This window comes from Nelumbo nucifera, chromosome 1 (genome assembly GCF_055504915.1).
Source record: "Nelumbo nucifera cultivar China Antique chromosome 1, China Antique-T2T, whole genome shotgun sequence".
NCBI classification, from domain to species: Eukaryota; Viridiplantae; Streptophyta; class Magnoliopsida; order Proteales; family Nelumbonaceae; genus Nelumbo; species Nelumbo nucifera.
Window position 1 is genome coordinate 102,188,133 of NC_142649.1, and position 24,357 is coordinate 102,212,489.

General features: G+C 44.7%; 1 protein-coding gene across 1 annotated transcript; it reads left to right on the plus strand.

The window, feature by feature from the left end:
* Positions 1-20,712: 20,712 nt before the first annotated feature.
* Positions 20,713-23,203, plus strand: LOC104611940 (UDP-glycosyltransferase 91C1-like). Its single transcript, XM_010279228.3, has 2 exons — positions 20,713-22,285; positions 22,785-23,203. The coding sequence occupies exons 1-2, from the start codon at positions 20,844-20,846 to the stop codon at positions 22,807-22,809; spliced, it is 1,467 nt and encodes a 488-aa protein (XP_010277530.2). The 5' UTR covers positions 20,713-20,843; the 3' UTR covers positions 22,810-23,203.
* The last annotated feature ends 1,154 nt before the right edge of the window (positions 23,204-24,357 follow it).

Genomic DNA, 24,357 nt, shown 5'->3' on the forward strand with positions numbered 1-24,357 from the left:
AAAAGTACTACCTTTACTGCTTGATGACACCGTCAGATCCTAGAGTAATCATGCTGTCATGGAACCCGCCCATGAAGTCCTGCAATATGGAAATATTTTAGTGAATATTGAAAATCAGTTCAAAAAAGCATTTCTCAAACAAAACTTACTCAACCAACCTGTAACATATTCATGAGATGAGCTTGTTGCCTCTAGTTGTGTCAATTGTCTTTGGATAATTAACTAGTTTCTTTTGTTTGTCGCCGGCAGCAATGGTTGTGACAAGAGAGGGGGTGGAGAGATGTCTTCTATGCGACAAGAGAGGAGAGGAGATGAGTGTTTTACTTAAACTAACGGTGATGCACACTAAGGCTGAAGAATCCTCACATGCTTAAGCCATTCACACGATTCGGAGACGCGTGGTGCGTCCTCCGAATGCGCGAACGACACCCTGACTAAGGCTTCTTGGACTGAAGCCGAACTCTTTCACATATGCATTTTTCAAAGTCATATCAGCATATTGTTGCTTGTAATAATAGAAAAAATATGAAAACACCCAAAATGATGTTTTCCCATACCACACTTTTTCCAATTTTCATGGCATGGTATAAAATCATGGGTCTACCTCTGACACATATCGATACTTTGAAGAAGGTGATGGTATCGGGTAAAGCAACCTAGGCACTCTGACACTATCTCTTTGCAGGTTAATCCAATGAACTAGCCAGTTTAGTATCCGAGCTGTTCTCCAACAGGGAGCTACCAAATCGTACATCATCAATTGGCACCGTCTATGGGAACCGCGACAAAATCTAAGTTCTCACCTCTCTTCAGCACCACAATCTCGATGGCTTCCTCAAGCAACCAACTTGTCAACAACAACAACCAGGTCACAAGGGGGTAAGACTAGCTCTTATGGCACACCCAGAGGTCCCCTTAGTGACCATCGAACAACTCGCAGTACCACTGACCCTATCGGGTGTCCCAGTTATGCCAAACTCGGATTTTCCACAACATCGAGTGAACGTGCTTCTCCCTCCAGTTGAGCCCTCAGTGGTTCTTGTTGGGATTCATGTGTGCTAGTTCTATGAATTGGTGCAGTACGTTCGTGGGATGAACTTATAGATGAGAACATGGGAGGAACAATTCACTGCCCTAGTAGGGATACAACTGCAACAGTGACCACAACAGCAACACCAACAAAATCAGAACGCCAAGCCAAACCAGAACCAGGTTCTTGACCAAAACCTGAATCAAGCCCTAGTGGAAGAAATAAGGTAAGCCACAACAACTATTGGAACTAAAGCCACCAACTCGACTGGAGGGTCTCAGAGAAGGTGCCACAGACGCACATGTCACGCTACAGGAAAGAGTCACCTTGCCCCATCTGCAAGCGGGGTAGAAAAGAAATGCGAGAAGGAGGCCAGCCAGATTGGTACATTGCCAGCGCAACCAATATCTAGCACCTCACCACTGGCTACCGAGATCCTTGTAGCCCCATGACCCAAAGACTTCAAGGTCCCCAGTCTGAAATTCTATGATGGGACAACTGATCCTGTCGACCACCTTGACAGTTTCCAAGCCCTAATGAAATTACACGGGGAAAATGACGTGAGCCAGTTCACCAACCTATTCACCACGCATTTCACAACAAGTAAGAGGTGCTTGGAATCGGTGACCTGCTTACTAAATGTCGTCCAGAGGCCAGACGAAAAACTTTGGGATTATATCAAAAGATTCAATCTAGAGCGGCTACAAATTCCTAATCTTGACCCAACCATCCAACTCACTGCAGCGATCAACGGTGTCCAGCATCCGGACTTGCGCTGAGAAGTTGAGTTGAACCCTCCAACATCTATGGAGTTCCTTAATCAAGCAGGCAAGTTTACGAAGGCCGAAGAAGCACTTAGATCCCGGTTAGAGCTAAAAGGCATGAGGAAAAGGGCGAAAGAAGAATTGGGGAGTAGTAAGCAACGCCAGAAAAGCAAGTAACCAAGGCACATTAGGTCTCCCCGGAATCGGCATAGTAGGTCGCTATGAAGTATCAGGTCGCCACGCAAAAGCATCCAGCCTTCAAGACGATGCTCTCGCACTCCTCCTGTACAGAATAGAAATTACACCACCCTCAATGCCAAAAGAGGGGAAATTTTGATGCAAATAAAGACAACTGAGTACATGAGATGGCCACCCAGGATGAGAGGTGACCTTGCCAATAGAAACCCAAATAAATACTGCCACTTCCACCGTGATATAGGCCATGACACAGAGAACTGTAGTAACCTCAAGGACGAGATCGAGGAGTTGATCTGCCAAGGTTATTTGAAGCAATTCATTAAGAGGGAAGACAGAGGCTGACCTACCGAACAACCCAAAGATGTACCACAGTCAAGTAGAGATCAAGATAGGGACCATCCTCTTGAGACCCACCACCAGCAGAGCAACCCATCCATGATGTCATTAATATGATCATAGGTGGGTCGATTGTAGCAGGGTGCATGCATGACCTAGGCAAGCAAAAATTCAGTTCTTTGGGAGCTTGAACATGATGGAAAGAACCCACCAAAGCGGGAGCTCAAATCCACAAGGGTCCAAATAGTATCGGGATGGATCTGCCCCAAGGAAACACCATGAAACGAAAGCACCTGGACAATGAAAGGGTGCAAAGGAAAAGGGAGGCCGACGATTAATGCCTCCTTAAAGACGTAAACCTCACCTCGGTCATGGCTCCATGGGAGTTGATCTGGGCTGGGCTAGATGTAATTGAACTCACTGAGAACGTGGAATGTCAAAATTAAATTAACAATTTCTTCCCCACTTAGCTCATTGGGACCGAATGGGGAAACCTCTGGCTCTTGCTGAGACGTCGAGGTCCCAACATGAAAACCATGTCGGCCTCGCGTCGAGGTCCCCTCCTCGGCTTGAGCAAAGTGTGGTGACCCTCCTTCAGAATTTCTTGAAGACATGACTACAAAATGGGAAAAGAACTCACTAGCTTTCGGGAAACAGAAACTAGCATTAGGCAAAAACTCCACCCGACGACCTAACAGCAATCCCCCGACAAAATTCTTCTCCAACCGATCGCCCCTCTCCCTTGGAGAGAATCTCAGAATAGTACGAGTGGGACCCTAGTGGGGACCCCCTATTTATAACTTGCTAGCAAAGAAAATCGATGGCTAAGACGCCCTATTGGCAAATCGATGGTCGAGGAAACTGTACTGCGCAGGCTAATTTGAATGTTAAATTTTGTGTGCCTAACTTGCACGCTCATCTAAAATTTCAAAATTTTAACCTCTCCGTAGTCCCACCCATCCTTGAGTCGAGTTGGAAGAGTGAGTCGAGTGATTTGTGGACCGGCCGAACAAATTACTGTAGACTAAGAAAAATGACTGTGAGCTACTCCCTTCTCCTAGCTAGTGTCAACTCGGGAGTGGGGGGCAATTGATGAGGGATAATTTGGCCCTTTGAATGACATCACGACACGTGGCATTTCTAGACAGCTAGATGACACCTAAATACCAAATAAGTTGATCACCTTGGTAGAGCAGCTAGTAGTAGCTCACCTAGTGCCGACTTATAATACCTTGGCCTTGCCGATCTAAGGGTCTTCGATGTAAGAAGTGACCTCCTCGATGGCCTTCCTAGTAGACTAGGGTCCAAGTGGTGACCTACGAGATGTGCTCGCTGACCTATTCCTTAACCTTGTTATTAAGGCCAACTTCTCCAGGGTAACAATGCTCAATCGTTAAGTCCGCCTACTTGCATCATTTGCATCAGAATCGATCGAACGAATCTCATCCCTCTGCATGGATCACGTAACTAACTTAGATATCCTCTCCGAGATTAGCAGAAGAGGTCCCCCGGGAATCTTGGACCCATTATAAAGAGCCTTTGGTTCCTTGCACCTATATAAAGGCATCACTTCCCTAAGAAAAGGTATGTGCAACTTAGCTCTCATAGCTCTCTAGCTCTCTCGCTTTTACCTTTCTCAAATATCTTTAATTCGCTAACTTAAGCATCGGAGTTCCCACCCAGGTAAAGCAGCCTGGTCACTCTAACACAGTCTCTTTACAGGTCGACTCGACGAACTAGCCAGTTTGACATCCGAGCTATCCTCCAACAAGGAGCTACCAGATCGCGCATCATCAAATAGTACTATAATTTTATGGATTATTAAATTCAATAAGTAATTAATATTTTAAAATTTAAATAAAAATATTATTTTAATAAATAAATAATATTGAAAATAACTAATTTCATTTATACCAATTAATAATTCTAGAAAATAACTTTCAAAAAATATTGTTTATTAATAATAGTTTTAAAAACTTAATATTTATTTATTATATATTTATCTATACTAAAATTAATATTGAATTTCAGTAATTATTTATTGTTTTTGTGATAAATATATTTTCAATAAAATTATGTATAAATCTATTTTTCTTTTGTTATTTAATAGAAAGTTTTCAATAATTATTAGAGTTTAAACTACTATTATTTAGCATTTTAAATTTAATTTATTTTGTATTTTCAATATAAATTTTTAATAATTATTTGAGATTAAACTATTGTTCATAGGTTGGTTCAGTTTAGCTATAGGTTGTTTGGCCAACCAAATCGATCTGGTTAGGTTGTGGGGTTGCTCACTGAGGTTATATCGGTTTGGGTCAATTTTCAGTTTGGTCGATCAGTTCAAAAAATTAAACTTAAAAAAAATTAAATTTAAATTAAAAAATTACAATTGCATTATTTAAAAAATAAAATTTATGACATAAACTATTTTAGCCTAAGAAACATTGGAATTTTCCCACTTTCTCGTAATAAAAAATATAAAATATTAATATATATATATGTATATATCTATGGTTGGGTTATTTGATTTTAGTCAATTTATAAATGGCCAAAGCGAAACTAATCTAACCTAGTCAGGTTAGGAAATTGTTGAACCAAAGTCGACTGAAAATACTAGAAATCGGGTTGGTCTGTTCCATTAGCTTGATTTGGAATGGCAACGGGGTGGGGTGGGGACAAGGAGCCTCTCCCCATCCCCATCCCCACGAAAATCCCCATCCACGTCCCTGTCCCTATCCCTGCTAATGGGGACAAAGTTATCCCCATTCCCGTCCACACAAGGATCTCCACTCCCTGTGATTCTCTATAATGTCAACCATTATGTTTTTGTTTTTTATTTTATTTAAAAAATAAAAATAAAACAAATAAAATTTACAAACATATTCAACCATTATGCATATATATATATATATATATATATATAATAATAATAATAATAATAATAATAATACATATATATTAGCGGGGATTGGGAACCACACGGGGCAGGGGGTGCTCTCCCCGTCCCCGCCAATGGGGATGAAAATTTCCCCATCTCCGTCCCCGTGGAGGGAAAATCATCCCCAACTCCATCCTATTTGGGGCACATCCCAAGATAATTGAGAAAATGGGGAAAATTGCCATCCCTAAATTTGATAAACAACCTTATCTAAAATGAATTATTATTATTTTTGTATTATAAAAAAATATTAAAATTAGTATATAAAATATAGATAATTATTAATTATTATATAAAACTAAATAATTATATACTCTTACATGTTTCTATTTACTTATGTTTAATAATTACTAGTATTAATTATTAATTAAGGTAAAATACAAAAACTTCCCTTGAGGTTTCTGATAATCATAAAAACCTCCCCTCTAGTTTAACTTTATAAAAATTTTCCCTTCTATTTTAAAAAAAAATTGACAAAAACCTCCCCTCCGTTAATGAACCAGACAAAAAACATTGAAAATTACATTTTTATCCTTATAGATCATCTAAGCTATTTTCAAAATACCAGTTCTACCTTTATTCAAAAAAACGCATTACTCTCCGGAAAATAGTCGAACCCTAAACCATAACATTAATAGTTGTAAGCAGACATAGTGCTCAGAATATTCCACTTCCCAGAATATTCCGGCAATGATTCTTCATCGGATGATGGTCGTTGATGAAGGGTGATTTGGCCCGACCTAGCAAAAAGGGGACACGTGGACACAACCTGACTAAGAGATGACAGCTCAGTCTGACAAGCTTAGTTCGCAACAATTGAGCTTGGGTATTCAATCACCTCGGCATAGGGTCACCTCGGCGCAGGGTCACCTCGGTGCAGGGTCACCTCGGCATTCAATCCAGTTTGGAACAAAAAGACTGAAGTATCAACTCGGGGCTACCAACCCGGACTGCCACGTAACGATCCCGGAAGTCTCTCCAAAAGACTCTGAACCTCACGGGATCACGCCGCGTAACGGCAGGCCTAATCTTCTCCCCGTTCGGATCGGGCGGATTTGATAATCTTTATTAATTGATGCGTTACCCCCCAATTAAAGCGGAAACGGATCCCCTCAAGACGAAGATCCTGGAACCAATCCACAAAACCCGCGAGGGCTCAACTATATAAAAGCACCAACCCCAATGACACGAGGTAAGCGTGATTTTTCTACTATCAAGCTCTCTAAGCTTTTAGCTCGCATCACAGTTTACTAACTTAAGCATCGGAGCGACCTCGCTGGGTTAGCCACCCTGGGTTCTCTGATCCGTTGTCTTGCAGGTTCACCTAGCTCGCTGCTCGACTGGAAGCCAGATCATCCTCCAGTAGGGAGTAGTCAGATCACGTTACATCAATTGGTGTCGTTTGTGGGAAACCGATCGAAAAGTCATCTTCTTTACAATCATCAACCTTCTTCTGAATCAATGACATCTTCCAGTCATGCCGGACTAAGCAGCGAGATGAACGTCTCTGGGGGACAACACCAACTCCCTTTAGTGTGCATCGGCCAGTTCACCAACCCGCTTATTGCGGCTGAGGTTCCAATGCTGACCACGCCACCGAGCACCACACAGGTGAACGCCCCACTCCCCCCAGTGATAGGCGCAACCTTTTCTTAGCCTTCTGTGGTTCCCCCCTGAGTTGGATAGTCCCAGTTTAATGACCTGGTGTAGTGTGTGCGGGCCATCCAGGTCCAAATGCAGCAGGTTCAACAATTCCAGCAGTACCTATTCTACTAGCAGTACTAGCAGCAGTTCTCCCCACTGCCGCACAACCAGCAACCTGTTCCACCTCGGCACCTAGGGGTCCAGTAGAGTCAAAAACGACCTCACGTGATCCAGGACATCATTCAAGGCGAAGAGACTTCCCAAGTCCCAGTTCCTCCCAGGAGTCAGGTCTCACCCCGCGGGAGGAGAGACAATCAGATTACTCCACCTGCTTCGCAAGGGAACCTTGGAAACAGGTCTGGGGATACTTGGCCTAACAGGGCCAATCTTCCTCGGTGTTCACAGCAAGAAGATGGGTCGCTTGCAGGTAACCAGTTTGGGGTTCAGGGTGTGAACTCAAGGCAGGGCCTCTCCGTCCATGATAGCCAGCCCTAGAATCCCACGAGGAACCAGGAGCTACCTTGCAGCAGAACGATACCAAAGCATACTGAAATCAACAGCACCAATGTCGAGCCGGTAAAGAGGCAGTAACAGAGGTGTCACAAGGCACGCCGTACTTCAGCTCAGAACAGCCAGCCAGCGAGACCGAACCAACAAGAAGGACAGGCTAAAGGTAAGGAGGAGGCGAGCTCGGTAGCTACAAAGGCCGCTCCTCCCCTACTTTCCAAGTCGTCTCCCTTGTCTCCCGAACTCTTGGCGACCTCGATGCCCAAAGATTTCAAGATGCCTCCCTTAGACAAGTATGACGGGTCTTTTGATCCTAATGATCACGTGGACTCCTTCCAGTCCCAGATGCACCTAGCTGGGGCTGATGAGTCTTGTATGTGTGTGGCCTTCTCCACCACTTTTAAGGGGGTAGTTTGGACCTGGTACCGGAACCTCACACCGGGATCGATCAAGAGTTGGGTGCTATTCGCAGATTTGTTTACCTCGCACTTCATCACCAGCAAGAAGTGCCCGAGGTCGCAGGAGAGCCTCCTCAATGTGGTTCAGAGAGGAGAGTCGGTTAGAAGCTACATCAAGCGCTTCAACGACACCTGCCTGCAGATCCCCAACTTAGACCTGACGGTAAGACTCACGACAACTAAGAAAGGAATAACTCACAGAGAGTTTAAATGGCATGTGGTGGCCAATAAACCAAAAGACATCATTGAATTCCTCAAGCTAGCTGACCAGTTCATCGGAACCGAAGAGGAAATAAACCAGAAGACTGATAACCCGACAGAAAAAAGAAAAACAGACAGTGACAATACAGGTAGTGATGGGCACAAAAGATGAAAGAGCAATTCCCTGAGTAGGGGAGGAAACAAATCTAGAAGCCGATCTCCTTCGCGATCTCACATGTCAGGTCGGCGCTCCAGGACCCCACCTGTTGGAAGGACGAACTACACACCTCTCAACGCTAAGCGAGGAGAAATCCTAATGGCCATCAAGGACTCCAGCTTTGTTAAGTGGCCTCCTAGGTTGAGGGGAGATCCTGCAACAAGAAACTGGAACGTCTACTATCATTTCCATAGAGACCATGGGCACAACATGGAGAACTGCAGAAACCTCTGCGATGAGATCGAGGAGCTCATCCGCCGCGGGTACTTGAAAAATTTTGTACAGCAAGAAGAGACAAGCCAGGAAAATCGGCAAGCAGACCGGTAGGGGGACCAGAGACGGAATGCCCTCGAGACCAGCAACAGGCAGAACGAGCAGCAACCACGGTAGTTGCCCGAGGAGAGACCAATCCGCGGGGTAATCAATATGATTACTGGCGGGTCCATCATCGTGGGGTGTACTTCGGCAGTCGGACGAACCTCAGTCCATGAACTAGAAAATGAAGAGGAGAACCCGCCAAAGCAACCTCGACTTGAAGAACCAATTTACTTCACGGAGGATGACGCTCTGGTGATAAAACTGAGGCTCAATGACTTCGAAGTCAAGCGCATTCTGGTGGACTCAGGTAGCTCGATAGACATATTGTTCAAGGACACCTTCGACAAGCTGTAGCTCCAGAAAAGCAACTTAAAGCCGACAGACACTCCCTTGGTAGGTTTTAGTGGCGGGAAGGTCAGACCTCTCGGGCGAGTCTCAGTACCCGTAGAGGCTGGCACGTGGCCGGATATTGCGAGGTTCAAGCACACGTTTCTGGTGGTCCCGACTTGGGTAGCTAACCTAGTTCTGGTAAAAAAGGCCAATGGCAAGTGGCGCATGTGCGTCGATTACACCGACCTGAATAGAGCCTGCCCGAAAGACTGCTTCCCGCTGCCCAAGATCGACCGCCTAGTGGACGTAACCTCAGGGTATGAGTTGTTGAGCTTCCTCGACACCTATTCCGATTACAACCAGATTAGGATGGACCTTGCCGACGAGGAAAAAACTACCTTAATAACTGATCTCGGGTTGTATTGCTACAAGGTCATGCCCTTCGGACTAAAAAATGCCAGGGCAACCTTTCAACGCCTTGTAAATAAAATTTTTGAGTTGTTAATCGGCAATAAAGTCGAATGCTATGTTGATGACATGGTCGTGAAGACCCAGTATTCAAATTTTTTGCTAGATGATTTGCAAAGTGTTTTTCAGATTTTACGAAAATATAATATGAAATTAAATCCCAACAAGTGTGTCTTCGGGGTCACATCGGGTAAATTTTTGGGTTATATAGTCAACCAGCGTGGCATCGAAGCCAACCAGGAAAAAATAAAGGCCATCTTAGATATGAGGCCACCTCGCAAACTAAAAGAGGTTCAGAGGTTGGATGGCCGATAGCCACCCTGAGTCGTTTTATGTCCAAGTCGGCAGATCGCTGCCTACCCTTTTTTAAAGCCATAAAAAAGAGTAAAGACTTCAAGTGGACTGCAGAATGTCAGATCGCCTTTGACGAGCTGAAAAGATACTTAGCTTGCACCCCAGTTCTGACCCAACCCGAGGAAGGGGATGTATTAAAGTTGTACCTCTCCGTGAGTGACGAGGTGGTAAGCTCGGTACTAATCAAAGAGGTAGATCGGGTCCAACGACCCATTTACTATGTTAGCAAAGTTTTGCAGGACGCAGAAACCAGGTACCCGGAGATTGAGAAACTAGCGTACATGCTAATCATAGCAGCTCGCAAGCTTTGCCCATACTTCCATGCCCACACCATTTCCGTCCTCACCAACAAGCCTCTGAGACAGATTCTGCTCAAGCCCGAGGTGTCTGACAGATTGACGAAGTGGGCTATCGAACTATGTGAGTACGACATCTGGTATGAACCTCAGACGACAATCAAAGCCCAAGCCTTGGCCGATTTTGTGGTAGAATGTACATTCAGTAACGTAACTCCCGAGTTGACCGAGCTCGAACACACGATGGAAGCATCAACCAGTGCGGCACCGGTCCCGGTCAGAGCAGATCCATCCTGGGATGAGGAGCCCTGGATTCTCCATGTTGATGGCTCGTCCAACCAACAAGGAAGCGGTGTAGGAATAATTTTGTACGGCCCAAGCGAGGTGAAGTTGGAATACGCACTCCGGTTTGGGTTCGCGACATCAAACAATGAAGCAGAGTATGAAGCATTGGTCGTCAGGCTCACCCTAGCAAGGGAAATGAAGGCAAAGCACCTCATCATATGCAGTAACTCTCAGTTCGTAGTCAACCAAGTCAACGGTGAGTATGAAGCCCGTGACCCCACCATGGCTGCTTACTTGGCCAAAGTTAGGGAGATCCTGCGCGGCTTCATTTCCTACTTCATCAGACAGATCCCGAGGTCCGAGAACGCTGAGGCTGACGCCTTGTCCCAATTAGCCAGCACAAGCAGTAACACCATGCGGACCGTGTATATAGAGGACTTACCTCGGCCTATCATTCTCGGGGAGGTAGGAGAGGTCGCTCCTGTAGCACAAGCAGAACCGAGCTGGATCGACCAATACGTGAGTTACCTGCTTCACGAGACCCTCCCTACAGAATGCAATGCGGCTCGAAGGGTAGAGCGCCACTTGGCTAAGTACGTCCTTATAGATAGACAACTGTATAGAAGGTCCTTCATGCTCCCCTACTTGCGCTGCTTGCGACCCTCAGAGGTCGAGTATGTACTCGAGCTCGTCAAGAAGGCGGATGCACTCGAGCTCGTCAAGAAGTGCGACAAGTGTCAGAGGCATGCCAACATCCACCACTGACCTGTTGCCGATCTGAAATACCTCACTAGCTCATGGCCCTTGGCACAGTGGGGAATCGACATCCTTGGCCCATTCCCGCCAGCGACAGGACAGAGGAAGTTTCTGGTCATAGCAGTAGACTATTTTACGAAGTGGGTGGAAGTTGAACCTCTAGCAACAATCACAACCCGTAACATACAAAATTCCTTTTGGAAGAACATAGTATGTCGCTTCGGGCTATCTCGAGTACTCATCTCCGATAACGGGAAGCAATTCGAGGATATTAAGTTTTAGAATTGGTGTGTCGAAATAGGAATTCAGCAAAATTTCACCTTGGTGGCACACCCCCAGGCGAACGGGCAAGTGGAATTCACTAATAGATCCATAGTTTGCGGACTGAAAGCTCACTTAGCTCGAACCAAAGGGTTGTGGGTAGACGAACTACCCAGTGTACTCTGGGCCTACCGGACTACCATCAAGACTGCCACAGGTGAGACTCCTTTTAACATCACTTACGGCACATAAGCGGTGATCCCAACAGAAATCGAGGTGCCTACACTACGCTTGGAGGCCTTTGACGAAGTGATGAATGATGACGAGCTTCGTACCAACCTAGACCTGGTGGAAGAAGTATGAGACCTGGCATACATCCGAACTGCAGCTTACCAACAGAGAGTAGCTCGGTACTATAACACCCGGGTCAGAAAGTGACACTTTCGCGTCGGTGACCTGGTTCTTCAGAAGGTTATGATACCAGAGCCTAGCGTTGGTAAGCTCGGACTGAATTGGGAAGGTCCGCACCGAGTAAGACGGGTATTCAGGGAAGGTACATAGGAGCTCGAGACTCTGGAAGGGAAGCAAGTACTACTTGGAATCACCGAACTAGAGAGAGGACTGCGAGTCACTCCCAAAAGCCCAAGGGCCATGATGCCGAGTTGACATAAGACCTCGGCACTATGATAAGTCCCAGTCGCCTCTTCGGCATGGGTAGACAAGTCCTAGTCGCCTCTTTGGCATAGGCAAACAAGTCCTAGTCGCCTCTTCGGCATAGGCAAACCAGTTCTCATACCTGAGGCATAGACAGTTCGGGTACAAACCCTACTATGTCTAACCCACCTCGGCATATAACAACAGGTTGATCCCATTTGAAGTCAGGCCCGATGGCTCGACATTGAGGAATAACCGACACCTAAGCGAGTAGCCTGTGTGCAGACAGGTTGGGTATATACCCTACAGTGTCCGCCCACCTCGGTGTACAACAATGTGAGGTTATCCCTACTAGTAGTTCCAGCTCGTTAGCTCAACAACTCAGGATAACCAACACTTAGATAAAATTTACTCCTATTTTTGGTATAGTTCGCCAGTTCGGGAGTTATTTACACTTAGAAAGTTTTTTGCATAGAGATAGCCAAAATACTTATATTTCATTGATGTGAACCTTTGAGTACAAAAAAAAGAAGAAAAAGGAGAAGCTTTCACTATGAACCGAGCTCGGAGACTCGGGGTATACATCATAAAGGACCAAGAAAAGAGGCATCTAGTCACTTAGCGGCTCCTCACCCTTGTTGGAGGCTTTGGCAGGAGGATCCATCTCCAAGTGGCTCTCACCACCACCGGTCTCCTCATCATCATCGGATAGGTCGCCGTCACTTTCTGCTTCGAAGTCCGGATCTTGGGTAGCTTCGGTGGCCATCTCCTCTGTGATCCTCGAAGTGCTTATGACACTGAGGTCGAGCTGGGGGAACTCACGTCGGGTCAGCCACCTGCTAAGTTTAAAACCTTTGTGGTAGCTCGCCATCCCCACCTCAACCATCTCTTTCCGGTACTCCGCTGAAGACTTGTACTTCTCGATGGCCTTAACCTTGGCCTCCTCCATTGCCTGAAGAAGTATCTCAGTTCGCTCCTTCACGTGAGCCTCGAGGTTCTCCACCTCCCTCTTCAGTGCTGCCTCCCACTCCGCGAGCTCCCTCTTCAAGGCCGCCTCACGCTCTTTGAGCTCCTTCTTCTCTGACATCAGCAACGTGATTAGCTCCTTCTTAGCCTGCACGTCCTTCTTCAACTGATTATTTTCGTTGTGGGCTAAGTTCAGCTCGGTTTGGGCTTCACGGGAAGACTCCTCGGCTGCAAGGGTTTGCTTCAAGTTCACATCGGACTGATAAGACAAGGCGTGGATGGTGGAATTCACCTGCCAAGAGAAGAAAACAAGCGTCAGCATATAAAAAGCTAAGTACAAGACAGATCGAAGAAGACAAATCTGAAAACTTACCACCATGCAGTGAGTAGCCGCTCCAGCTCCGAGCAGAGCAACCGACAGTTTGGCCCAGCTAGCAACCTCCTTGGCAAACACTGTGCCTTTGCTCTTGAGGAGGCCGAATTTTGGAGTCAAAATGCTCTGAGCTGCGTCATCGCTGCTTGAAGAAGTAGCAATTGCCGGGGCTATTTCCGAAGATGTAGCCTCCTCGAGCACGTGGGGTGGGGAGAGATTGCCCGATTCCTCCTCGACCAGGTCTATCACTGGAGGCTGCTCGGCGGTTGACGGCTGTTTGGGCTCTGGAACGGCAGCCGGCGGGGACTCAACGCGAGCTCTTTTTGAAGCTCTCTTCTTTTTCCCCTTCTTCATACTCCCGAAGAGTTCGTTGGCGGGGATATCCATGATAGTTGCAAAAAAATGAATTGTTAGAAACAATACCGAAATAAAACAAAGGAAATACAACAAACAACGACCTACCAGGACTCAGACCGGCTTGCATGAGCTTCTCCTCGGCCATGAAGTCTTCGAAATTCAGGCCGAGCTCCGCCCAAGATCAAAGCGCCTCCCTCGTCTTCAGGTCCAACCTGACACCGGGGTCTTGGATGGCTGCCCTCCAATGGGTTAGGAAAGGCCACCCCTCAGTGTTGCGACCATGAAATAGTGCCTCTTCCAGGCCGGGACCTTGTTCGGGAGCTCGTGCAACATTTTGAAGCCAGGACGAGGTGACAGGTAATAAGTTCACCTGTACTCGGGCAGAACATATGATGAGTTCTTTTTGATGGAAAGAATAGAAGAAAAGTAGTCGTGGTAAAGAGAAATTGTTCCTACGACGTTGCGGATGGAGTTCGGGTGCAATTGGTCTATGGTGATGTTGAATAATTTTAGGATTTCAACTATCAGAGGGTGAAGTGGAAGATGAAGACCAGCTACGAGCTGTTTCTTGAAGATCACAATCTCGTTTTGACCATGTTCCCAAGGGAAATTACCTATGGAGATACTATAGATGAGGTCGTTGGGAAGTCTGTACCAGGCTACTAGGGATAGGAGCCTGTCCGCCGTCATTGTCGATGGGCCAAAGTTATCTGGTAGTCGACCTTGACGTAAGGTGGAAGCTAGGCTACCAGAGGCCTCTCGCTCCCCCCGAAGTGAGTGTTAGACAGTGTATGCCCTTAGCTCCAATCAGAATGATGTACATTATGACATTTAATGTAAATGAATAAAGTACATATTTGATTCATGTTATTGTGGTGTGTTTCTGTGTAATACCCTTAAACCGGACACATATGAGACTCTGTTAGTTTAAAATGTTCACAGCCGTTGGATAGATCTGGGGAGATTTATCCTACTAAGGCTGACACTGATGTGCCGCCAAGTTGGTTGGGGTAGCCTATCTCAACTGTCAGGGTGAGACCCGAGGTACATGTAGTGTAGGTTTACTTGAAACCCTGAACCGGACCAGAATTCCAGTATTGCCCTGGACCTTGGTGATTAGTGGGCAAAACTGGAATGTTACACCTGACCCCTAGACTAGATTATGATACTACACTAGGTGTCGGATTGGGCTGTCTTTGATATGCCAATCAGTGAGATCCTTAGAGGGGGTCAAAATCTGTGTATGTTGGGACAGTCCGAGAATTCATCTGAGTGGGTGATCATAATGACAGGATTAGCCCCTTTGTCGGACAAAGGTAATGATCGGAGATGCACTCTCTCTGATGGAAACCTAAACTGCCGGCAGTTGATTTCATTCGTTGAACTTTGTTTTGCAAAATATATTTATGAAGAGATATACATAATATATATATATATATATATATATATATATTATGGTTTCAAAATGTTTGCAAAAATGTTTTAATTCTCGGGATCCAAGTGAGTAGAGAGTGCAACACTATTCTTTACATTCGAGGGAGAGGTCTTCTCTTGTCGGGCAGTGTTTGAACATTATGGGCTGAGAGGTTAAGTGTAATACCATTAAGGCTAATACCTGATGGGCTAATTTTGCATCTGCCCACAATCCCTAAGTTTTTATAAGGTGGCTTAGCCCAGGGACCACTTAGTGTAAGTGTTAGGCCCATTAAGAGCCCATGGTGATGGGTTCAGGGGTTCACTGTCCATAACAGTGAATTCGGCCATGCCTTGTAATAGAGGCTAGGCTGAACCCATGTGGCTGATGTGTAGATCAATGTTTGGGTCCCCCACCATACAAGGAAGCCCAATTGGGTAGCAGTTTGGAAGGTTAGTGAGCACATGGACTTAATGGACCTAAAGCTCAATTTGAACTGGTTTAATTAGATTAATTAAAGAGGGGCGGATCTGGGATTTAGATCAGTAGATAGGATAGGGAGTTATCCCTATCCACTCAGAGAGTGCAGATCCAAATAGAGATTTGGATCAGGAAACTCCTAATGAGATTAGGAGGGTTGAACTAGATCTGCAGATAAGATAAGGGATTATCCTTATCTCTTAAATAGAGTCCAGATCCAAATAAGGATTTGGATTAGGAAACTCCTAATGAGATTAGGAGCTCTCTTTAAGGTTATAAAAGGAGGAGGAGGGCGAACCTCCAGACACAACAACTCAATCAGATCCCAGATCACAGAAAGGGAGAAGACATCAATAGTAAGACTGCGTCATTTTCTACTCTTGCGCCCTCCTCCTACTACCGTCATTGCCAGTTCGTTCTCCACTGTAGGAGCGATCAAGAAGGGTTCTTGATATCCGTTTTTGGTGAAAAACTGATATGAAGTCGTGCTCACATACCCTCCATCGAATTCTTGCTGAAGGATTCGGTTCTTTTGAAGAACCACCTGCTAATTCTGCTCCACCCTACGCTGTGTCATTTTTAGTGGGAGTAGTTTTTGGAGCTTTCCTTCGGTGTGAACACTTTTGTTGGGAGTTACTGCTACTCCGTATCAGGTATATCCCTCTCCTACCTTTTGGTTTTAGATCTGGTCCGATTTAGGTTTAAGATTGATCCTTGAAAATGCAGATTTTCTAAAACAGATAATGTGATTCCCTCATGGGAGAGAGAGAAATTTTTGAAATTTCACCCAACCTACCTGCAGGGTTCGGCCATCCATATGATGGATCTCTCATCCCTTTAGTGGTATCAGAGCCAAGTTCAAATCTTGAACCGAAATAGATCAAATCTGAACCTACACAAATGGGCAAAAGGCGCTCTACCCGATTTGTGCATATAATTGTTTTTCTAGGAAATCGGTTCCCAGATTAAGGGCGAATGATATGAAATTAAATCTTTTTAAATCTAATATTTATTTAGAATTTTTCTTTATAATTATCTTGATTTATGGGTTGTTCATACGGTGGAGATCGAATTCTTTAATGGCGTAGGAAATCTGCGATTTTGCAGTTCTATTAATTTTGGTCTGTAATTAATTTTTTTTTAAATTTCTAGACTGAATGTATAGGAATTCGATCTGATGTAATAATAATAGAAAATTAGGGTTTTTCTATTTTGTTTTGTTTCATGATCGAAGCTGGATGCGCAGGAGAAGGAGATTTCGTAGATGGAGAAATCACTATCTACGATCTAACATCTGTTTTGTAGGTTGCAGATGTATGAACAACCCTAGTTCAGATTTTTGATTGTCTTTAATCAGTGATTTAATTTTTTTCATATCAATTCTTGAATTAAAAATCAAACCCTAGACCCATTCGAACCAGATCGGACCAAACTGGTTGGACCGAATCTGTGGTTCGACGGGGGCTGATCTCAGCCCTAATTTCCCACTCTTGGGTCAAGAGATTGATGTTTAATTGTAAGACTTAATTCGGCCCACACCTGTAAGGCCTAGTTTTAAATGTTAAAACTGCTTAAGCCCACTAACTACAGAAAAGCTATATGGGCCGAACTGCTTAATGCTATTCAGCCCATATACCTAGATAATATTAATCAGTAATATTATGGATTAAATTGGGCTTTAGTGATGGGCTTTACAGATATTAATTGATTGGATCAATTCTATCCCTGCATGTGATGTATGGATGTGTAATGTGCAACGATCATGGGCCATAAGTACTTGGCCCATGCAGATATGATAGTGGCTCTTTCGCACACTATGGCTGAATGCATATCATTGCCATGATGTCCCTAAAGATCATTGGATGATCTCCCTTTGTGGCGGGCCCCACACCTCCCTGAAGAGGATCCGTGCGGAACCCTAGCCATTTAGGGCCCACCAAAATTTGGATTTATGAAAGTTAGTGGGAGCCACTTTGGTTTGACCTAAATTAAACTAGGGCATAATAACTTTGTTCCCTCCTGAAATATGAGTGCATGTGATAGGGAGATTCATATGTTGAACTCTCTAAAGGCCTTCCATCATTAGCATGAAGATGGATCCTTCAGTAATGAGGAAACGCACCATAAAATTGGGTTATCCATTTGTTGTTGGATCTGTTGGAATGTTTCATAAGTTGATAGGGGCATCATAGACCGATGTGGGAGGGGCCTATCAAAAAATGGAAGACTCTCTCACGGTACCTTGGCGTTCACGAATATGATGGGTGAGCTCTCGCTGGATAGGAAGGTTTAACCTAAAATGGCAATGAACCTTGTCTGACAGAGGCCAAAGGGAAAACTCATATGATGAGTGGATATAATCTTTTACAGAAAGATAGTAGGGTTATGTAGTTGAAACAGTTGGCTCCATGCACCCTATGCCCTTAGCTCCAATCAGAATGATGTACATTATGACATTTAATGTAAATGAATAAAGTACATATTTGATTCATGTTATTGTGGTGTGTTTCTTTGTAATACCCTTAAACTGGATACATATGAGACTCGTGTTAGTTTAGAATGTTCACAGTCGTTGGATATATCTGGGGAGATTTATCTTGCTAAGGCTAACACTGATGTGTCGCCAAGCTGGTTGGGGTAGCCTGTCTCAGCTACTAGGGTGAGACCCGAGGTACATGCCGTGTAGGTTTACTTGAAACTCTGAACCGGACCAGAATTCCAGTATTGCCCTGGACCTTGGTGATTAGTGGGCAGAACTGGAATGCTACACTTGACCCCTATACTCGATTAGGATACTGCACTAGGTGTCAGATTGGGCTGTCTTTGATATGCCAATCAGTGAGATCCTTAGAGGGGATCAAAACGTGTGTATGTTGGGATAGTCCGAGAATTCATCTAAGTGGGTGATCAGAATGACAGGATCAACCCCTTTGTCGGACAAAGGTAATGATCGGGGATGCACTCTCTCTGATGGAAACCTAAACTGCCGGCAGTTGATTTCAATCATTGAAATTTGTTTTGCAATATATATATATATATATATATATATATATATATATATATATATATTATGGTTTCAAAATGTTTGCAAAAAGGTTTTAATTCCCGGGATATATATATATGTATATATATATTATGGTTTCAAAATGTTTCCAAAAAGGTTTTAATTCCTAGGATCCATGTGAGTAGAGAGTGCAGCACTGTTCCTTGCAGCCAAGGGAGAGGTCCTCTCTTGTCGGGCAGTGTTTGATCATTATGGGCTGAGAGGTTAAGTGTAAGACCATTGAGGGTAATACTTGATGGGCTAATCTTGCATCCCGGAACCGATCCGCAAAACCCGCGAGGGCTCGACTATATAAAGGCACCAACCCCAATGACATGAGGTATGCGTGATTTTTCTACTCTCTAGCTCTCTAAGCTTTCATCTTACATCACAGTTTACTAACTTAAGCATCGGAGCGACCTCGCCGGATTAGCCACCCCGGGTTCTTTGATTCGCTGTCTTGCAAATTCACCTAGCTCGCTGCTCGATCGGAAGCCAGATCATCCTCCAGTATAGTCAGATCGCGCTACATCAGTCGTGTTTCATCTTATTGGCCGATTTCTTCACCAAAGTTCGTTTTCTTCACAAGAGTTCATTTTCTTCTTCGCGAGAGTTCGTTTCCTTCTTCATTCTTCATGAGAGTTCGTTTTCTTCTTCCTTGTTCACTATAGTTCGTTTTCATCTTGCAGTGGTTGTGTTCGGAATAGTTCGTTGTCTTCTTCACCGTAAGTGGGTAATAATGGAGTGATAGAGACCGACGCTTAGGAAACATTGGACGGTCACTTAGGACCCATCAAACATGCGTAACAGGGGTAGCTCTTTGGAAACATTGGATTAGGAAGAAAACAGGGGCAGGTCCGATCCGACCACAGATTCCAAAGAAATGGTGTAGTAATTGAGTTGAGGTTGCGTTTGAGGCCATCAGAACAGAAGATGAGATTTGGGAATGGTAAATTACAGAAACCTAATCGGTTGAAAATTGTGCAATCTGGTCGGTTGGAAATTGCAGAAACCTAATCGGTAATCCCCGCTTTCTAAACCACCGGTAAATCATTGGTAAATCAGAACTAGAACCAATGGTAAATCAGAAATAAGGGCAGTGGCTCTGTATTCATCGTCTTCCTTCTCCGGTATCATTGGTAAATCAATCCTGCATGAGAACCTTCAATCAACATATCTGACGATAATAGAAGGAAGACAGACCAAGATTGCCAAAATGACAATGATTTACCGCTGTCAGAACCTTCAATCAACATTGCCAAAATGACAATGTAAATCAATCCTTCTATTATCGTCGGAAATGATTTACTAGTGGTTCATCGTCAGAAATGTTGGTCTATGTTCATTGTCTTCCTTCTATTATCAAAACCAGAACCACTGGTAATTCATTACATTCATTGTTCTACCAGAACCACTGGTAAATCATTGGTAAATTAGAACCAGAACCACTTTCAGTTGTGCTGCCTGAGAAACTAAGGTCCAAAACTAAAATTGAAGACGAATCATCTCTATCTACTGGTAAATCCCTAGCGAATTAAAATGGGGCTTCGTCGTTCCTCTCCACTGGGACCGAAGGTAGAGTTCGTTCTCCTGTTGTGAAGAAGGGAGGATTTTGCACTTCTCGGAATACCCAGAGTTCGTTCGTTCTCCAATGAGACCGAAGCAGAGTTCGTTCGTTCTCCAATGAGACCGAAGTAGAGTTCGTTCGTTCTCCAACGGAACTGAAGCAGAGTTCGTTCGTTCTCCAATGGGACCGAAGGCAGAGTCTAGCCCAAGTCATTTTCTTCTTCACGAGAGTCATTCCACTTCTCGAATTATTTGCTTCCTGGTTCGTTCTCCTGTTGCCACTCTCCCTTTCGTTTCTCACCCATTCTTCAGGAACCAGGATAATAGGAGAGGGAAAGGGTATTTTAGTAAACATGGATATGGATATACAATAACTTGTATAGGGGTAAAATGGGTATTTTAAAAAATGATCACCGGTTTAACGTTTTTCGTCTGGTTCATTAACGGAAGGGAGGTTTTTGTCGATTTTTTTTGAAAATAAAAAGAAAAATTTTGCTAAAGAAAATTTTCGTCTGTAAATTATTACAAATCTCTTACATCGCACGGGCCCTACTACTGATATTATATAAGGAGGAATTCTGGTGCAAGCAACCAACTCCGAGAGATAGCTAAATTAGCAGAGGGACATGACTAACAACAATCTTCACGTCGTCATAGTTCCATGGCTGGCCTTCGGCCATCTGATCCCTTTTCTCCAACTTTCCATGGCTCTGGCCAAGGCCGGAATCCGCGTCTCCTTCATCTCCACTCCCAGGAACGTCCAGAGGCTCCCAAAAGTTCCTCCAAATTTAGCTGCTCTCGTACGCTTTGTTGAGCTCCGCTTACCCACTGTCGAGGGCCTACCCCTCGGAGCTGAGGCCACCGTCGACGTCTCCATGGATGAAATCCAGCACCTCAAGACGGCCTACGATCTCTTGCGCCATCAGGTCAAGCAATTCGTCGCTAATGAATCACCCGATTGGATCATCCAAGATTTCATCCCCTTCTGGGTGGCCGAAATCGCACGAGAATACGGCGTTCCATTAATCACCTTCTCTGTCTACTCTGCTGCCACGCTGGGCTTTCACGGACCCCTGGACTACCTTACCAATGACGGCCATGCAAAATACTGGACGTCACCGGAAAGCATGATGTTTCCACCGGAGTGGGTCACGTTCCCGTCATCGGTTGCCTTCCGGCGCCACGAGGCAAACGCCGCATTTGCCGGGTTCTTTGGGCAAAACGCGTCCAGTATAACGGACAACGAGCGAGTAGTTGTAGCTGTTGAAGCATGCCAGGCCGTGGCCATCCGTAGTTGCACGGAATACGAACCAGACTATCTGAACCTGGTCGAGAAGATATGGCGGAGACCGGTGATTCCAGTGGGCCTGCTTCCACCGGCGCCGAGCAGCACAGAAGCAAAAGAAAGGGAAGGAGAGTGGGGCAAGATATTTAAGTGGCTTGATGGGGAGAAACCCAGAACGGTCGTGTTTGTGGCGTTTGGTAGCGAGTGCAAACTGAGTAGAGATCAAGTGTATGAGATAGCCCACGGGCTTGAGCTCTCGAACTTGCCGTTTTTATGGGCTTTAAGGAAGCCCACGTGGGCGGTGGACGAGGACGACGCCCTGCCGTCGGAATTCAGGAGACGGACGGAAGGTAGAGGGGTGGTGTGCATGGGGTGGGCTCCACAACTGGAAATTCTGGGGCACCCTTCGATTGGAGGGTCGTTGTTTCACTCAGGGTGGGGATCTATCATAGAGACGCTGCAACATGGACACGCCCTGGTGGTGCTGCCGTTTGTGGCGGATCAGGGACTGAACGCACGGCAGCTGGTGGAGAAAGGGTTGGCGGTGGAAGTGGAGAGAAGCGAGGAGGATGGAAGGTTCGAGGGGAGCGACGTCGCCGAGGCTCTGAAGAAGGTGATGGTGGATGAGGGAGGGGAGAGCCTGAGGGCCCGTGCGGCATCGATGCGTGCCGTTTTTGGCGATGTGAAGCTCCACCAAGACCACTACATTGGGGGCCTCGTTCAGTATCTGCAACAGAAACAGCAAAAGCAACAACAAAACAAAAGCACTCTCAATGATTATAGGTAGGGCTGCAAATTGCAATTGAGCCGAGCCCAGCCGAAGTTTGGCATGTGGCTCAGTTAATGAATTCGAGTTCGGCTCAAAGGCTCGAAAATAAATATATTTATATATATGATATTTTATTGTAATATATAATATATTCTTATATTATATAGAATAATATATATATTTTATAATATTCTTTATAATATAATATATGATATTTTTTATATGTATGTTAATCGAGCCAAGTTGGTGAGCTTTAGTCAAACTTTTTATTGATTGAGATTGAAGTCAATCTAGATTAGAATTGAACTCAAATCAAGCCTAATCGAATTTGAGCCTAATTTTACCCTGTCGTTAACATTATTGGTGTTTCGTCACAATCTGTACACATGTCACATCATATGATGTATATTTCTTTTAAACCTAATATTACCCTTTGTCATGTTCTAACGAAAGGTTTGGACTCAAATGCCTAAGTTTGAACGGGAATCAGTATTGATACCTTTTTTTCTGTAGGTCTTCCTCTCCTAAGAACCGCTGATGGGGAGGGAGTGGCGGGGGTGAAAATTGTAATTTAGATGACTTTGGTGATGGATCGTTGATTGACCGAGGATGAATCAAATTTGACGTGTAGCAGATGTATAAGGCCTTTCCATGAATCATAGACTAGATATCCGTTTGGCACATATTTTTGCGCAGTCTTCCGGCTATTTACAAGCTAGATAAACCGGTTTTCGATCTATTTTTGTTTGATTCACAAAAGACTTGGTGGTCAAAAGTGAGAATGCTGAAAAGACGCAAAAAATCCATTTTGGGTTGATTTCAGGAAACTTCAAATGAATCTTTTGTGTATTTTACATTTTATTCTAATACAAAAAGATACGAAAAGATGTATGAAAAGATGTACATCTACCAAACTAGCTTCGGGTTTCTCAGATTTTCATGTAAAATCTCAATGCATCTTTTGACTATTAGAATTACTAAAAAATCTTCCAAAAAAACTTGCCATGCGGGCCCTAAAATTGTAAGGCCCGTACCATTAGGCAGACATGGAAGAAAACTAGAGGTGTAAAGTGGGTCGTGTCGGGCCAGCACGGCACGGCTCGTGGGTGGCCCGCACTTTGTGCGGGTCATACCTTGCTGGCCCACAGGCCATCACGGGCCGTGCCGCCCTCCCCAGTGAAAAATTCGGGGGTCGGGCCGGCATGGCCCACGGCTCAGGCCCGTGTGGGTCCATGGGCCGAGTCTTGGGCCAAGTAGGGCCGTGTATTGGGCCAAAGCTATTTATTTCAAAAAATTGACAAAAAAACTTAAAAATTTAATTTTATATGAATTTTGTGTATAAAATTGCTTATATATGCAATAATGAAATAAATTAGTATAATAAAATAAAAAAAATATTTATTTTATTAATATATTATATATTATTATATAATTATAAAACATATATATGGGCTATGCCACAGGCTGTACTAGGCCGGGCTATGGGCTGGGCCGTGCCAGCCCGCGAACCATAGGCAGCACGGCCCACTCGGTCGTGTCGTGCCGTGCCATGCCATGCCAGCCCGTGGACCTAAAATACTAGGCCTAACACAGCCGGCATGGTCATGCCGGGCCTGGGCCGGGCGGCACGGCCCAATTTATACCTCTAAAGAAGACCAGGCAACTTACCATGTAAGAGTGCATCAGTTCAGAGACCTTTATCGCTTGTTATGTTTAATGCTCCTTAGAAGTATAGCTATATTTTGTGGCTTCTTTGGGTCCAAATCCTGTTCACCGGGAGGGAGTACACTTCTAGTTGCTTCTTTCTGAACCGAATTTGTTGAATTGGTATTTTAGGTGAGATATCATTGGTGACATGACGTCTTCAACAGTCATGCAATGCTTTTAATTCGCTTAACTGCTTCTTTGACCAAGTAGGTTAAATTTGGGGGTTCTTTGGCATCGTTGTTGTTTTTTGGAGCAACGGCATCATATCGAAAAAACGATTCTCCAAGAAACGGACATTTATTTGAAACCGCTTTTTCATAAAAAAACCGGTGCCCCAAGCCATGCCTCAGAAATTGGGAAGTCATGGCTTGGAGCAACG

Bases quoted from the DNA above. Each gene is read 5' to 3' on its own strand.
- LOC104611940 (XM_010279228.3), top strand. From the start codon at position 20,844: ATGACTAACAACAATCTTCACGTCGTCATAGTTCCATGGCTGGCCTTC. The intron at 22,286-22,784 runs GTAGGGCTGCAA...TTTTTTCTGTAG, and splicing joins AGCACTCTCAATGATTATAG to GTCTTCCTCTCCTAAGAACC.